A 15,457-nucleotide genomic window follows, 5' to 3' on the forward strand; every position below is an offset into this window, starting at 1 on the left:
CAGATATATTTTTGATCTGCGGGTTTTACTGCGATTTTGACCTCACAATGGAAGTCTATGGGTGCAGAACCGCTGCGGTTCAGGAAAAAGAAGTGACATGCTCCTTCTTTTTTGCCGCAGCTATTCTGCGCGGCTTTTTAAACGAAATTACGGATCATGTGCACAGCAGTGACTGTTTTCCATAGGGTTACATTGTTATGTACCCTGCATGGAAAACAGCTGCGGAACCGCAGCAGCAAAACCGCTGCGGTTCCGCAGTAAAAAACGCACTGTGTGAACATGGCCTTAACATGACCTATACTTCTGCGATCCTTCCAATAGAAAAGATGATAGATGTAAGATTGGTATTTGAGTGACTTCTGTGTCTTCTACCCATTGCAACTAGTGCCGATTAAACATTTATCAGCGATCCTGTGGATGGGTGATCAATCCTGTTTGGAAGATAAGCCCTTTAAACATTAACCACTTCTGCATTATACTCTGGGGTTTGTGGTTAACATACTTCATAACCAATAATTTGTTGATTTTTCCATAAAGTATTGAGGATGCAGAAAAGTCTTTGTAGATGCTACAGTGGAGAAAATTTAAGTATTTGATACACTGCCAATGTTTGCAAGTTTTCCAAACTACAAAGAATGGAGAGTTTGGTAACTAGGTACACCTCAACTGTGAGAGGCAATCTAAAAAGAAAAACCAGAAATTCACATTTGTATGATTTTTACATAATTTAAATAGCATTTTATTGCATGAAATAAGTATTTGGTCACGTACCAGCAAGCAAGCATTCACAGATCTGTTAGTATTTCTTTAAGAAGCCCTCCTACTCTCCACTCATCTGTATTAATTTCACCTGTTTAAACTCGTTACCTGTATAAAAGACACCTGTCATCACTCAAACCACCATTGCCTAAGGGCGCCTGGGACAAAAAATTGTAAACCTGCACAAGGCTGGGATGGGCTACAGGACAATGGGCATGTAGCTTGGTGAGAAGACCACAACTTGTTGACACAGTTATTGGAATCATTAGAAAATGGAAGAAAGCACAAGATGTCTGTCAATCTTCCTCAGTCTCGGACTCCATGCAAGAGCTCGCCTTGTGGGGTAAGGATGAATCTGAGAAAGGTCAGGAATCATCTCAGAACTACCCAGTAGGACATGATCAATGACCTGGAGAGAGATGGGACCACAGCATATTGTGTTATTAATGGTAATGTTTGAGACTATCATGGATTAAAATCTTTCAGTGCACGCAAGGTTCACCCTGCTCACATTAGCACATGTCCAGGCTGGTTTGAAGCTTGCCAATGACCTTCTGGATGATTCCGAGAAGGTCATGTGGACAGGTAAGACGAAAATAGAACTTTTTGGTATCAACTCCACTCATCGTGCTTGAAGGAAGGAGGAGGAGTACAACCCTTAAGAACACCATCCCAACTGTGAAGCAGTTTTGTGGGTGCTGTCTTGTAAAGGGGACAGGTTGTCTGCACCGTATTAAATGAAAGATGCATGGGGTCTTTTTTTTTTCTCATGACTTTGGCCAGCAACCTCCTTCTTTCAGTAAGAGCACTGAAGATGCATCGTGGCTGGGTTTTACAGCATGAAAATGGCCCTGAACACACAGCCACGACAACTAAGTAGTGGCTCCATAAGAAGCATTTCAAGATCCAGGAGTGGCCAAACCAGTCTCCAGACCTGAACCCAATAGAAAATCTTTGGGGGGAGTTGAAGCTCAATGTTGCCCAGCGACCGCTCCGAAACCTGAAAGATCTGGAGAAGATCTATATGGAGGAGTGGGCTAAAATCCCTGCTGTAGTGTGTGCAAACTTTGTTGAGAATTACAGGAAATGTCTGACCTCTGTAATTGAAAACAAAGGTTTCTGTACCAAATATTAAAGGGAACCTGTCACCCCCGTTTTTTGAGATTGAGCTATAAATACTGTTAAATAGGGCCTGCGCTGTGTGTTCCTATAGTGTATGTAGTGTACCCCGATTCCCCACCTATGCTGAGATATTACTTGCCAAAGTTGCCGTTTTCGCCTGTCAATCAGGCTGGTCAGGTCGGGAGGGCGTGGTGACATCGCTGGTTCTTCCTCAGCTTTACGTTGGTGGCGTAGTGGCGTAGTAGTGAACAAGCAGCGCGCGATCTGCGCTGTAATCCCTTGCATCGGTGGGGGCGGCCATCTTCCTGTGTGTAGGAACACACAGCGCAGGCCCTATTTAACAGTATTTATAGCTCAATCTCAAAAAACGGGGTGACAGGTTCCCTTTAAGTTGTTTTTATATTGTATCAAATACTGACTTCATGCAATAAAATGCAAATGATTTATGTAAAAATCATACAATGTTTCCTGGATTTTATTTTTTGATTCTGTCTCTCAGCTGAAGTGTACCTAAGATAAAAACAGTCTTCTCCATTCTTTATAGGTGGAAAACTTTGCAATGTGTCAAATACATATTTTCCCAACTGTATGTGTCCCAGTATGGCTTCACGGTAAATTCAGTAAAATTATTTTCTTGTTTTGCTCTGGAGGTCTCAGAAGTGCATAAGTCGATCTTTATGAAGTTATTGATATGCAAGCATCTTAGGAATTTTAAATGAGTCCTGAGACTCCACAGGTCTTCAAGAAGAGTGGCGCTCACTGGTCTCTAACACACACACACACACACACACACACACACACACACACACACACACACACACACACACACACACACACACACACACACACACACACACACACACACCTTTGTTTTAGGATTGTACAACATCACTTGTATACCCGCTAACTCACCTGTTCAATATTGGGTCCAAACATTATAGTTATAAGTTACTATGCTCTGATGTGAATAAATGCAAAGATCTACTGGCAGTATGGGGTGTCAATACAGGAAAAATTTTAAATCCATCTTAATGAGCTCAGTAATGCTAGAAACTCTTGGGCTGTGTGCACACAGTGCATTTTTGATGCTTTTTCCCAGTGTTTTTTCAGCACGGAAATGGGGCAAAAATGCTATGGAATCCTTTTGCAAGCTAATTCACTGACCATCCTGAAGTGTTGTGCACATGATCAGTAAATTTCCTTAAGTATCTGCAGTGTTTTATTTTTTTATTTTTTTTTCTGCAGCATGTCAATTCTTTGTGCGTTTCTGCAGCGTTTTTTTTACCCATTGACTTCAATTGTCAGTCAAATCCAAAGCAAAAACACAGGTATAAAAATATTTGCGGATTTGTTGAGTTTGTTTGCGTTTTATTGGCTTCCTATTGTTTCCCACACTGTCATCTGTGTGATAGCGTGGGAAACACCGGCGCGGTGGTTCTTATGGCGGTATTACTCCCGCCGGTAAGACAGTCGGTCAGCGCTGCCGGGTCATGCTATCAGATGTCAGCGTGACTACGCGGCTGTGACCTGCGATTAAAAACTTACCACAGGTCAGCAGGCGTGGGATGATGAGGCTACTGCTCCCATCAGGCTACGTCTGCTGTCACTGATACTTAATAGCAGGTGCAGCTGATGGGAGAAGTAGTCTCATCAGTCGGTGCCTGTGCTCACAGGTTAAAAAAAAAAAAAAAAAAAAAAGGAAAATTACGTACAGATTCAAATACAAACCCATTATACTAACCTAACACCAAATCACCGATGCCCTCGTCTCTTAGAAGAAATATAAAATAATAAACCACCATATACTTACCTGTCCGCCGTAGTCCACGAAATCCCGAGAGTCCCATGGCGATCTCACGTGTAGAGCAGTCACATCAGAACATGTGACTTCTTTACCTGGCCGCCGGTGATGCACTGACAGGAGGTAATCGCTCCCGCAGTGTATAGCACTGAGCTGCCGTGAGAGTTCATCAGTTGATCAGCTCCGGTGCTCTCACTTGTGGCCCTGCTACATGAGAACTTTCTCACGCAGCAGTGGGTGCCGTAAGGGAGATCACAGGAGCTGATCAACTGATGAACTCTCTCATGGGCAGCTCAGTGCTATACTCAGCGGGAGCGATTACCTCCTGTCAGTGTATCGCCGGCTGTCTTTGAGAGCAGTCACATCAGTTACCTGCTCTCATAGTGATCAGGATCGTTGTGGGATATTATGGATTATCTTCTCGGTGGTTTATTTTATGTTTGTTGCAGGAGACGTTGGCTCTGGTGGATTAGGCGTTCGGTGGGTTTGGTTTAATTAAGATTCATTAAAGGAGTCTGTCATTATTTCAAATAAAGGACTTTATTCTGTGTGTCTGTGTTTTTACACAATATCACTATGGAGTTACTAATGGATAGGTGTCTTATAGACGCCTCTCCCTTACTAACCTGTGGGCTTGATGTCACCTGACAAGACAAAGGTGAAATCAACCCCACAAATATGAACCCCACTTGCCACCGCTACAGGGCAAATGGAAGAGCGAGCCTAAGTGCCAGGTTTGGCGCATTTTACAGATTCGCCTTTTCAGGGGTGGTTGAGAGCTGATGTTTCTAGTCTGGGAGGGGCCAATATCCATGGCCCCTTCCTAGGCTATTAATATCAGCTCACAGCTGTCTGCCTATTCCTTTGCTGGTTAGATTTTATAGGGGGACCTTATGTTAAAAAAAAAAAAAAAAAAAAAATTCTGAGGTTCCCCTGTAAAATAGCCAGTAGAGGCTAAGCAAACAGCTGTGAGGTGATATTAATAGCCTGGGAAACTTTATGGCTATTGGCTTCATCCCAGAATGTTAACATCTGTCGGCTTTCCCTCTGCTGGTTACTTAAAATTATGCGGGAGCCCACGCAAATTTACATTTTTTTTTTTCTTAAAAATTAACAGTTGCGGTCTAGTTACATCCTATGTATGTTTGTTCTGTTTATGCTCCTATATAGGCTGGTGACAATGCATTTGTGTTTACTTATCTGCTTAGTAATGCAGGTGTTGGGCTGACACCTTTCCATTAGGGCAGCATGGTGGCACCAAGGACATCTGCAAGGAGTTTGTTTGTTTGTCCTTCCCGTGTTTGCGTGGGTTTCCTCCCACATTCCAAAGACATACTGATAGGGATTCTAGATTGTGAGCCCCATCGGGGACAGCGATGATAATGTGTGCAAACTGTAAAGCGCTGCGGAATATGTTAGCGCTATATAAAAATAAATATTATTTATTATTAATAAGCCTAAGGCTAGGTGTCAATGACAGCTGCTGACACCAAGCCCTAAATCCCATTACCCTGATGCCACACTGCATCAGCATGAAAAAGGTGGTGTTGAACCAAAAATATCACATCACAAAACTTTTTTAAAAAATATATATTTAGCTCAAAAAAAGCCTTCATTGCTGTACAGAAAGCATACAAAAATGTGGCGAAAACGTGCGTTTTTGCCTGTGTTTTTCCTGCCAAGAGATGCAGAAATTTCTGCAATCAAATACTCAACGTGCGCAAATAGCCTTAAGGTCCCCATATACAGAATGGTGTCTTCTGGTTTCTGGAATTAACACAAACTCCAAACCATCATTCAGCCGACTTGTATCTAAAGTGTATACTTTAGTCACTTTTCCCTCTGCTGGGTGCCTGCTACAGTGCAACCAATAGATTAATAAAAAAGACCCAAATTATGGAAAAAGAATCTATTCTAATTTTTCTTGCTACGTATACTGTTGACACGCCATAAATGTCCAGGATCAGAATCCCCCTTTCGATGTTTTGTGTGCCATATTTAGCAGCAGAGCAGACACCTCAGCACGATGTAATAAAGCAGTTGGTACATTAGTGTTGCTTGCTTCCCAGCCTGTAGCCGGCTTAATGGAAACCCGTGCCTGTGAATGCATTGATTGTAAATTAAACATTAGTCCTCATTCATAAAATCCTTACTAGTAAAATATTTGCACTTCAACAGTCGACACATTGCCTCCAAGATCTTTTTTTTTTTTTTTTTTTTTTCCTTCACTTCTTTTCAGACTTGTTTAAGTGCCTGAATAATGACAGAAACCTTTCAGTATTAACTGGAAACGTGGGAGACAATTAGGATTTTTTTTTTTTTTAATGTCTATCTCACATATGCTTTATTATTAAGAAATTAATACAGTATATAATCTATGTGGAGGCCTTTCCTCAATTGGTAGACAAAATCTGGAATTCTGCAACCTGCATGTCTCTTGACATGTACCGTATATACTCAAGTATAAGCCGAGATTTTCAGCCCAAATTTTTGGGCTGAAAGTGCCCCTCTCAGCTTATACTCGACTCATGGTCAGCGGCAGGGTCGGTGGGTGAGGGAGAGCGAGGACTGTCGTATTCTCACCTGCTCCTGGCGCTGTCCCTGCCTGTCCCATGGTCTTCGGGTGCCGCAGCTCTTCCTCTGTTCAGCGGTCACGTGGTACCGATCATTAAAGTAATGAATATGGACTCCACTCCCATAGGGGTGGAGCCGCATATTCATTCCTGTAATGAACGGTACCAGTGACCGCTGACAGAGGAAGAAGCTGCAGTGCCCGAAGACCATCTGTCCAGGAGAAGGAGCCAGGGACCGCGCCGGAGCAGGTTAGTATTTCATATTTACCTGTCCGCGTTCCACCCGCCGGGCACTGCTCCGTCTTCCGGTCCTCTTGCTGTGACTGTTAAGGTCAGAGGGTGCGATGACGTATTAGGGTACTTTCACACTGGCGTTTTTTGTAAATCCGTCACAATGCGTCGTTTTGCAGAAAAAACGCATCCTGCAAAAGTGCTTGCAGGATGCGTTTTTTCCCCATAGACTTCTATTGGCGACGCATTTGCGACGGATTTGCACACTTCACATCCGTCTTGCGACGAATGCATCGTGCTTTGGCGGACCGTCGGGAAAAAAAAACCCTACATGTAACGTTTTTTTTCTCCCGACGGACCGCTTTTTCCGACCGCGCATGCGCGGCCGGAACTCCGCCACCACCTCCCCGCACCTTACAATGGGGCAGCGGATGCGCCGGAAAAATGCATCCGCTGTACCCATTGTGCAAAGCGTTAAACGCTAGCGTCGGAATCTCTCCCCGACGCATTGTGACGGGGAGATTCCGACGCTAGTGTGAAAGAAGCCTTAGTGTGCGCGCCGCCCTCTGCCTGAACAGTCACTGCCGAGAGATGGGACGCTGAGGAGCAGCGGGCAGCGACGAGAGGGGAGTATGTCATATTATTTTATTTATTTATTTTTTTTTTTTATTGCAGCAGCATTATATGTGGCACAGCTTTATATGGAGCATCTATGGGGCAATAATGAACAGCATGGAGCATTATATATGTTGCACAGCTTTATATGGAGCATCTATGGGGCAATAATGAACGGTATGGAGCATCTATGGGGCCATAAAGAACTGCATGGAACATTATATGGGGCATCTATGGGGCCATAAAGAACTATGGGGCCATAATGAACTGTATGGAGCATTATATGGAGCATCTTATGGGGCCATAATGAACTGTATGGAGCATCTATGGGGCCATAATGAACTGTATGGAGCATTATATGGGGCTCCTGATTCAATATGGATATTCAAAAACACTTAACCTACTGATGTCTCAATTAATTTGACTCTTATTGGTATCTATTTTATTTTTGGCATTTACCGGTAGCTGCTGCATTTTCCACCCTAGGCTTATACTTGAGTCAATAAGTTTTCCCAGTTTTTTTGTTGCAAAATTAAGGGGGTCGGCCTATACTCAGGTCGGCTTATACTTGAGTATATACGGTATGTAATATCCTGTCCAGTCTCTCATACAGTTACTTCACTCCTCACATCCAGCCATTCTTTCACTCATGTCACCTACACGTCAAAACCTTTCTAGAATTCACCCTTTTCTTACCTTTTGATTCTGCAGAAACTTAATGTTGCTGTTCATTCTCATTTGAATTATGGTCTCCATCTTGCTAAACTCTCCCCTCCCCAATCTGTCCTGAATGCAGCAGCCAGGTTCGTATTCCTCCCCAAACATTGCACTGATGCCTCCTCCTTGCGCAAGCTATTACACTGGTTGTCCATCTGCTACAGAGTCCAATATAAACTTTTCACTCTTGCCCACAATAGTCTCCACAGGTCTGCACAACTCTACATCTCCTCCCTCATCTCTATCAATCACCCTACCTGTGCCCTTCTTTCCTCTAATGATCTAAGACTAACATCCTCAATAATCCCACTTCTGTCTCCAAGACTTCTCACGTGCTGCTCCACTTCTCTGGAATGCACTACCCAGGACAATTTGGTTAATTCCCAATACCCACAGCTTTTAAGTGTGCCTTTAAAAACCCATTTCTTTACACTGGTCTACCGCCTCATCTCACTTATGTAGCTATTTCAGTTTTGCCATTCAAAAATGTTCTTCCAAATCTGTTCCCTCCTAGCATCTGTCTATACCCCCTCCATGAAAATAATTCCACTTTGTATCTGTACTTATTCAAATATGGTTCATGCAGCGTTATATGAATATCCTACCAGTTTATTCTATTGTTGGCTGGGGCATACAATAGAAGCATTTTTTTCTTTTTGCCATTTTACTTCTCGTATCTCCCCTATTTCCTCATAGATTGTAGCTATTGAGCACTCCTCTTGGTATCTGAGCTATGTCATTTTGTAATGTCTGTATTGTCTGTGCAAGTCCCCTCTAAAATGTAAAGTGCTGCAAAATATGTTGGGGTGTATATACAGTTAGGGCCAGAAATATTTGGACAGTGACACAAGTTTTGTTATTTTAGTTGTTTACAAAAACATGTTCAGAAATACAATTATATATATAATATGGGCTGAAAGTGCACACTCCCAGCTGCAATATGATAGTTTCCACATCCAAATCGGAGAAAGGGTTTAGGAATCATAGCTCTGTAATGCATAGCGTCCTCTTTTTCAAGGGACCAAAAGTAATTGGACAATGGACTCTAAGGGCTGCAATTAACTCTGAAGGCGTCTCCCTCGTTAACCTGTAATCAATGAAGTAGTTAAAAGGTCAGGGGTGGATTCCAGGTGTGTGGTTTTGCATTTGGAAGCTGTTGCTGTGAGCAGACAACATACGGTCAAAGGAACTCTCAATTGAGGTGAAGCAGAACATCCTGAGGCTGAAAAAAAAGAAAAAATCCATCAGAGAGATAGCAGACATGCTTGGAGTAGCAAAATCAACAGTTGGGTACATTCTGAGAAAAAAGGAATTGAGTGGTGAGCTTGGGAACTCAAAAAGGCCTGGGCGTCCACGGATGACAACAGTGGTGGATGATCCCCGCATACTTAATTTGGTGAAGAAGAACCCGTTCACAACATCAACTGAAGTCCAGAACACTCTCAGTGAAGTAGGTGTATCTGTCTCTAAGTCAACAGTAAAGAGAAGACTCCATGACAGTAAATACAAAGGGTTCACATCTAGATGCAAACCATTCATCAATACCAAAAATAGACAGGCCAGAGTTAAATTTGCAGAAAAACACCTCAAGAAGCCAGCTCAGTTCTGAAAAAGTATTCTATGGACAGATGAGACAAAGATCAACCTGGACCAGAATGATGGGAAGAAAAAAGTTTGGAGAAGAAAGGGAACGGCACATGATCCAAGGCACACCACATCCTCTGTAAAACATGGTGGAGGCAACGTGATGGCATGGGCATGCATGGCTTTCAATGGCACTGGGTCACTTGTGTTTATTGATGACATAAGAGCAGACAAGAGTAGCCGGATGAATTCTGAAGTGTACCGGGATATACTTTCAGCCCAGATTCAGCCAAATGCTGCAAAGTTGATTGGACGGCGCTTCATAGTACAGATGGACAATGACCCCAAGCATACATCCAAAGCTACCCAGGAGTTCATGAGTGCCAAAAAGTGGAACATTCTGCAATGGCCAAGTCAATCTCCAGATCTAAAACCAATTGAGCATGCATTTCACTTGCTGAAATCCAGACTTAAGACGGAAAGACCCACAAACAAGCAAGACCTGAAGGCTGCGGCTGTAAAGGCCTGGCAAAGCATTAAGAAGGAGGAAACCCAGCGTTTGGTGATGACCATGGGTTCCAGACTTAAGGCAGTGATTGCCTCCAAAGGATTTGCAACAAAATATTGAAAATAAAAATATTTTGTTTGGGTTATGTTTATTTGTCCAATTACTTTTGACCTCCTAAAATGTGGAGTGTTTGTAAAGAAATGTGTACAATTCCTACATTTTCTATCAGATATTTTTGTTCAACCCTTCAAATTAAACGTTACAATCTGCACTTGAATTCTGTTGTAGAGGTTTCATTTCAAATCCAATGTGGTGGCATGCAGAGCCCAACTCGCGAAAATTGTGTCGCTGTCCAAATATTTCTGGCCCTAACTGTAAATAACGTATTACTATATTATAAAACGTACTGTTAGATCATAGCGACCTTAGAATGATCTGGCATTAAAGGATCTCCTAGATTTCTGAATAGGGGACAACTTGCTGATAATTTGGAGTCTGATATCTAGGAATTTCGGAGCCCCAAGAACATGGCTTTTAGCATCCTGTCTTGATTGGAGTGGAGGTATGTGTGCTTGCCCTTTTGTGTGGTGTTTTTTTTTTTTTTTTCTTAATATAATAATAATAATATTTAAGGAAATGCGGGAGAAGGCAAAGTCCACCACTCTGCTTTCCCCGACAGTCTCATAGACACTGGAGTAGTAGAGGCGCCGACCAAGCGCACTTGCGCTCCATTAATGACCTTTATCTGCAGAGCCGCATTCTTGTAGTCTCAGAGCCCCGTTTTGCAGATGATGAAGGGTCTCATTAATAGACCTCCAACAATCGGCATGTTATTCCCCATCCTGTTGATAGATAACTCAAGATTTTGAGAAAACGTCTTTAAATAAGGCTTAATCTGGAGTCACACCAACGTATAGCATTGCGAGCAGAAGCAAAGTGTCAGTGCTCTGTACTCCGATCAACTCGCATCAGAGAATCACCGCACAGGTGAGGAGGAGACCGACAAAGTAATTTCTCCATCTCCTCCATGGACTGACTCTAAATATATCAGACTGCACTGGGATGACATCTGAGTGCAGTCTGATGTTTCATACGCACGCATAGGCTTGTATGGGTGTGTGTGAGCCGAGTCTCGCTGCCGATCACAGCATGCTGCGATTGTCTTCTCCTTCCGAATGAGCATGTAATGATGAGGTGATGCTTTCTCTCTTTAACCGTTCGATGTTCTGCTGCGTTTAATGGGAGGTGTTGCTGATTCACCAGCAGCTTGCTCTTGGCAGGCTTCTGTTCCCACATCAGGGAATTGCTTGCGCTGTGGAAATGGATTCTGGATTATCTAGTAATTGGAGGCTGAGTAATGGATTTCAGCCTACCTGAGGAGGCGCTATTTCGTCCTTAGCAGTGCGCTTCATAGGGGATATACAGGGATTAAACAACAATGTAACCTTGTTAGAGCTGCTCTGGGTTCCTGTTCTTGCACATTTTCCTTTATTAAATGAAGATGTTCCCATGGGCTGGCATTAAGGCTTCACTTGAACAATTGGGTGCCCTGTTGTGTTTTCAGTGCTGTAAGATTGGGCGTATTGGGGGGCTTGTAGATAAAGCCTTTTCTGTGATATGCTCTCTGATTTGTGGTTTTCTTCCAGCAGCCTGTACAATGAGGATATATGTGACCGTCTTGGCGGAGACTACATTGCGCTGGTGGCCTCTACTGTCTCCTCGTGCTCTATTATTAGCATTCTGCTAATGACCCCGGAGATATAGTATAAATGGAAGTCTATCTTGTTAATTGGCAGGTAGTAGAGGAACACCGATGGTCTGGTGTGCCGAGCAGCCTGATAAAAGTGGAGAGTACAGTTGAACCCTCTTTTCTTTTAAAGCCGATGTTGGCAGCCTTTTGGCCGGAGTCACACTACAGCGAGATACGGCCGAGTCTCGCAGGTTAAAACCAAGCTCTGGCATCGGCACTCCGGAGCGGAGCGTGCGGCTCCATGTATTGCTATGCGGCTGCCCGCTCCGCTCCGGAGTGCCGTGCCAGAGCTTGGTTTTAACCTGCGAGACTCGGCCGTATCTCGCTGTGGGTGATCCCGGCCTTTCTGTCATGGCATAGCTCTGTTACATTGTACCACATCCAAGAGTGGGAAACAAAAAAATCCTGAGTATTTTTGGGCATTTATCAAATTGACACTGTTTTCAGTCTCCTGGTAGTATTAACCACACAGTACCCCTCACACTTGTTTCAGCCAAAGAATGCCCCATGTCAATTTCTGGATTCTTGGCAGCCATGACTACATTAGGGACATGTGTACACTGCCGTTTCAAAGTTTAGGGTCACTTAAAAATTTCCTTTTTTTTTTTTTGTTTGTTTAAAGAAAAGCAGTTTTTTCCAATGAAGCTAACATTAAGTGATTCAGAAATACTCTATACATTGTTAATGTGGTAAATGACTACTCTAGCTGCAAACGTCTGGTTTGTAATGCAATATCTTCATAGGTGTATAGAGGCCCTTTTCCAACAACCATCACTCCAGTGTTCTTATGGTACTTTGTGTTTGCTAACTGAGTAAGAAGGCTAATGGATGGTTAGAATACCCTTAAACCCTTGTGCATGTATGTTAGCACAGCTGAAAACAGTTTGGCTGATTAGAGAACCTATAGACCGGACCTTCCTTTGAGCTAGTTGAGAATCTAGAGCATTACATTTGTTGGTTCCATTAAACTCTCAAAATGGCCAGAAAAAAAGAACTTTCATGTGAAAAATTTGGGCTGAAAATCTCGGCTTATACTCGAGTATAGACGGTAAATGATTCTTACTGAGACCCATTTTAAGGTTACGCTAAGGTCGCTGGTGATCCAACTGTGACTATATAATCATATCTTAAGATGTGTTGGAACTATAAGCCTAAAACTTTCTCATGTCCGAATTAACAAAACAAAAAAGGTCTCCCAGTCTTCACTTATCAGTGGTGGCCTCATGATGGTCCTGGCAGCTCCACTTATTGAGACAAAGCATTTCCTGTATTGGCATGTCATCAGTGTTTTATGTGGAGGGGGCTGGCTAACTTTTTTTTTTTTATCATCTATGTCCGCCCTCTACTGTCATCATGACCGATGCATTAAAAGAGGAGTAAGGAACAGAATTTACAGATCTACTGCGTGACCATGTTGATGAAGTGGTGCAGCGGCCTGAAATGGAAGGACCTACGATTTATGTTGATGCTTGGACATCGGGAGACCATTGCAAAGCTTTTATTGGCCTGCTATTAATGCTTGGGTTCCTTACCTGTTTAGTATAGAGCAGACCTGGGCAAGATGCGGGCCGCATCCGGCCCGCCTGACGATTGTGAACGGCCCGCCGCTCCCGGCACCGCTCGGCCAGCTGCCAGAGACAGTGCAGCTGCTGCGCGTCACTATTCCCCTTCCCTTCAGCCACTCCAGCGCCTGCGCCCCTGCGCCCTGCATTCAATCCCCCTGTCCGCTGAGAGGCGCTGACCGCCGCTGGCACTTCCGCATCAAGGAAGCGCCAGCAGCGGGTGACGTCACTCGGCGTGACACAGGCTGCTGCGCTGCTCCGTTCCGCCGGATGCCGGTGTTCTGTGTGGCACTGTGGCTGTACTGAGGTCACCGGTGGTCGGTGGTAAGTACTCCATGCTGCGGGGACCGGGTGATGGAGCTGCCTGGCACCTGCCTGTCTGCCTGCATGCATGATAGGAGGGGGAGGGAGCAGCGGCCAGCCCTGGGGGGGAATGCGGATGGGGGCAGCACAAACAGGACAGTGTGGGGCACAATTATCAGGAGTAAGGACAGTATGATGGGGGCACATGTGACAAATCAGGACAGTATGGGCCCCATACTGTCCTGATTTGTCACTTGTGCCCCCATACTGTCCTGGTTTGTCACTATGGGGGCACAAGTGACAAATCAGGACAGTATGGGCCTCATACTGTCCTGATTTGTCACTTGTGCCCCCATATTATATTAGTCCGGCCCTCTAAACCATCCAAATTTCTCATGCGGCCCCATGGCAAAATTAATTGCCCACCCCTGGTATAGAGGGTGGGTATTACTAATGGCCATTGTGTAGGTAATGCATATTCCAGCCATCTGTTATTCATGTAGATAATTTCTTTACAGCTCTTTAAGGCTCCTTTTCAGTTTTCTATAATTTTCCAAAGAAACATTGGAAATCGTATATCAAACTTTTTGTAAAATACTAATGTGTGAATGCAGCTTTACATCAGTATTTACAAACCAAAACCTAGGGTGTAACAATCAGAAGGTGTATAAAGCCCCTTTCCCAGTGCATTCTTCCCCCCCACGTTCAGTGGTCCCATCAGGGCTTGTGTCCGAACACCCTACAGAATAGGATTCGGGCATATGCCTTTGGGGCCACTAACTATAATGGTGCAGACTGAGTTGACGTGTGCTGCCGTGCATCACTTTTGGGCGTATACGCGTACTGGAGGCGGACACCCACATGAAGTCTACTACTTTTGGGTGTCTGCCTCCAGTAGGCATATACACCTGAAAATGATGCACGACACAACACACGGTGACTCCAACTGCACCATTATTCCATTGTCCCGGCGGCGTATACTCTCGGATCCCGTTTTCTGGGGCGTTCGGACGTAAGCCCTGACCAATACGGATGTGAAGGACTGACCAATGTAATGCAGTGTGAACAAGGCATGGGAGTTTCTGAAGGACTGCACAGACGCCGTCCACTGTGCGTTTCAGGATTATGAACCTTCTGTGTTGGTTGTGGAGTACATCCTTTCTTCTTTCTTGCTTTTCAGATTTGATCCAAGCTACCAATGAGACTAATGTGAATATCCCTCAGATGGCAGACACATTGTTTGAGCGAGCCACAAATAGCAGCTGGGTGGTTGTGTTCAAAGCCTTAGTCACAACTCATCATCTGATGGTCCATGGTAATGAGGTAGGAATATATATTATTCAGGCATTTATGGCAGCTGTTTGTGATCACTATAGTGTATGTAACTGAAATCTATATTCCAATGTCATCCGTACTGTAAGAGAAGATCCACAGGGGTCTTGTGCAGATACAACTCTCATCCATTGGGAAGCTTCTACCACACTGCAGCATGTCAATTCCTGTTGCATTGATAAATGTATTTTGCATTTGCGGTTTAAATATCCTCTGTGTGGACTTGCCCTTAGTATCATGTACTAACGCTGCATTAATTGTTCAATTCCAATTTGAAATATTTTTACCTGTGTGAAAATAAGATATAGAACTTTTTTTTTTGTAACCTGTGCTATGTTTTTGTGACTAGATCATGTGACCTATTACAATTGCAAGCCATCATTTTGATAGTCAGTTTTCTCTGCTTCAGATCTAGCGGTGCTCAGAATGCTGAGCTGTGTATAACCCCGCCCACCCTACTGATTGGCAGCTTTTGGGTACACTGTATATTGAGAGAAAGCTGCTGATAGATGATGGGGGTGTGGTTTCACAGAGCAGAAGGACTACATGGCACCAGACACCTAGTCCTGTAGTGTTAACCTTTTAATGACCGTCAATACT

The 15,457-nt window shown here is 43.9% G+C and overlaps 1 protein-coding gene across 2 annotated transcripts in view; it reads left to right on the plus strand.

Moving 5' to 3' along the window:
* Positions 1 to 15,457, plus strand: part of SNAP91 (synaptosome associated protein 91) — a 182,533-nt gene that overhangs the window by 33,348 nt on the left and 133,728 nt on the right. For both annotated transcript variants that reach the window (XM_069726428.1, XM_069726429.1), the window contains exon 3: positions 14,706 to 14,848. In XM_069726428.1, the coding sequence (XP_069582529.1) occupies positions 14,706 to 14,848 (143 nt within the window). The remainder of the gene's footprint in view (positions 1 to 14,705; positions 14,849 to 15,457) is intronic.

This window comes from Ranitomeya imitator, chromosome 5, assembly GCF_032444005.1.
Source record: "Ranitomeya imitator isolate aRanImi1 chromosome 5, aRanImi1.pri, whole genome shotgun sequence".
Taxonomy (NCBI): Eukaryota; Metazoa; Chordata; class Amphibia; order Anura; family Dendrobatidae; genus Ranitomeya; species Ranitomeya imitator.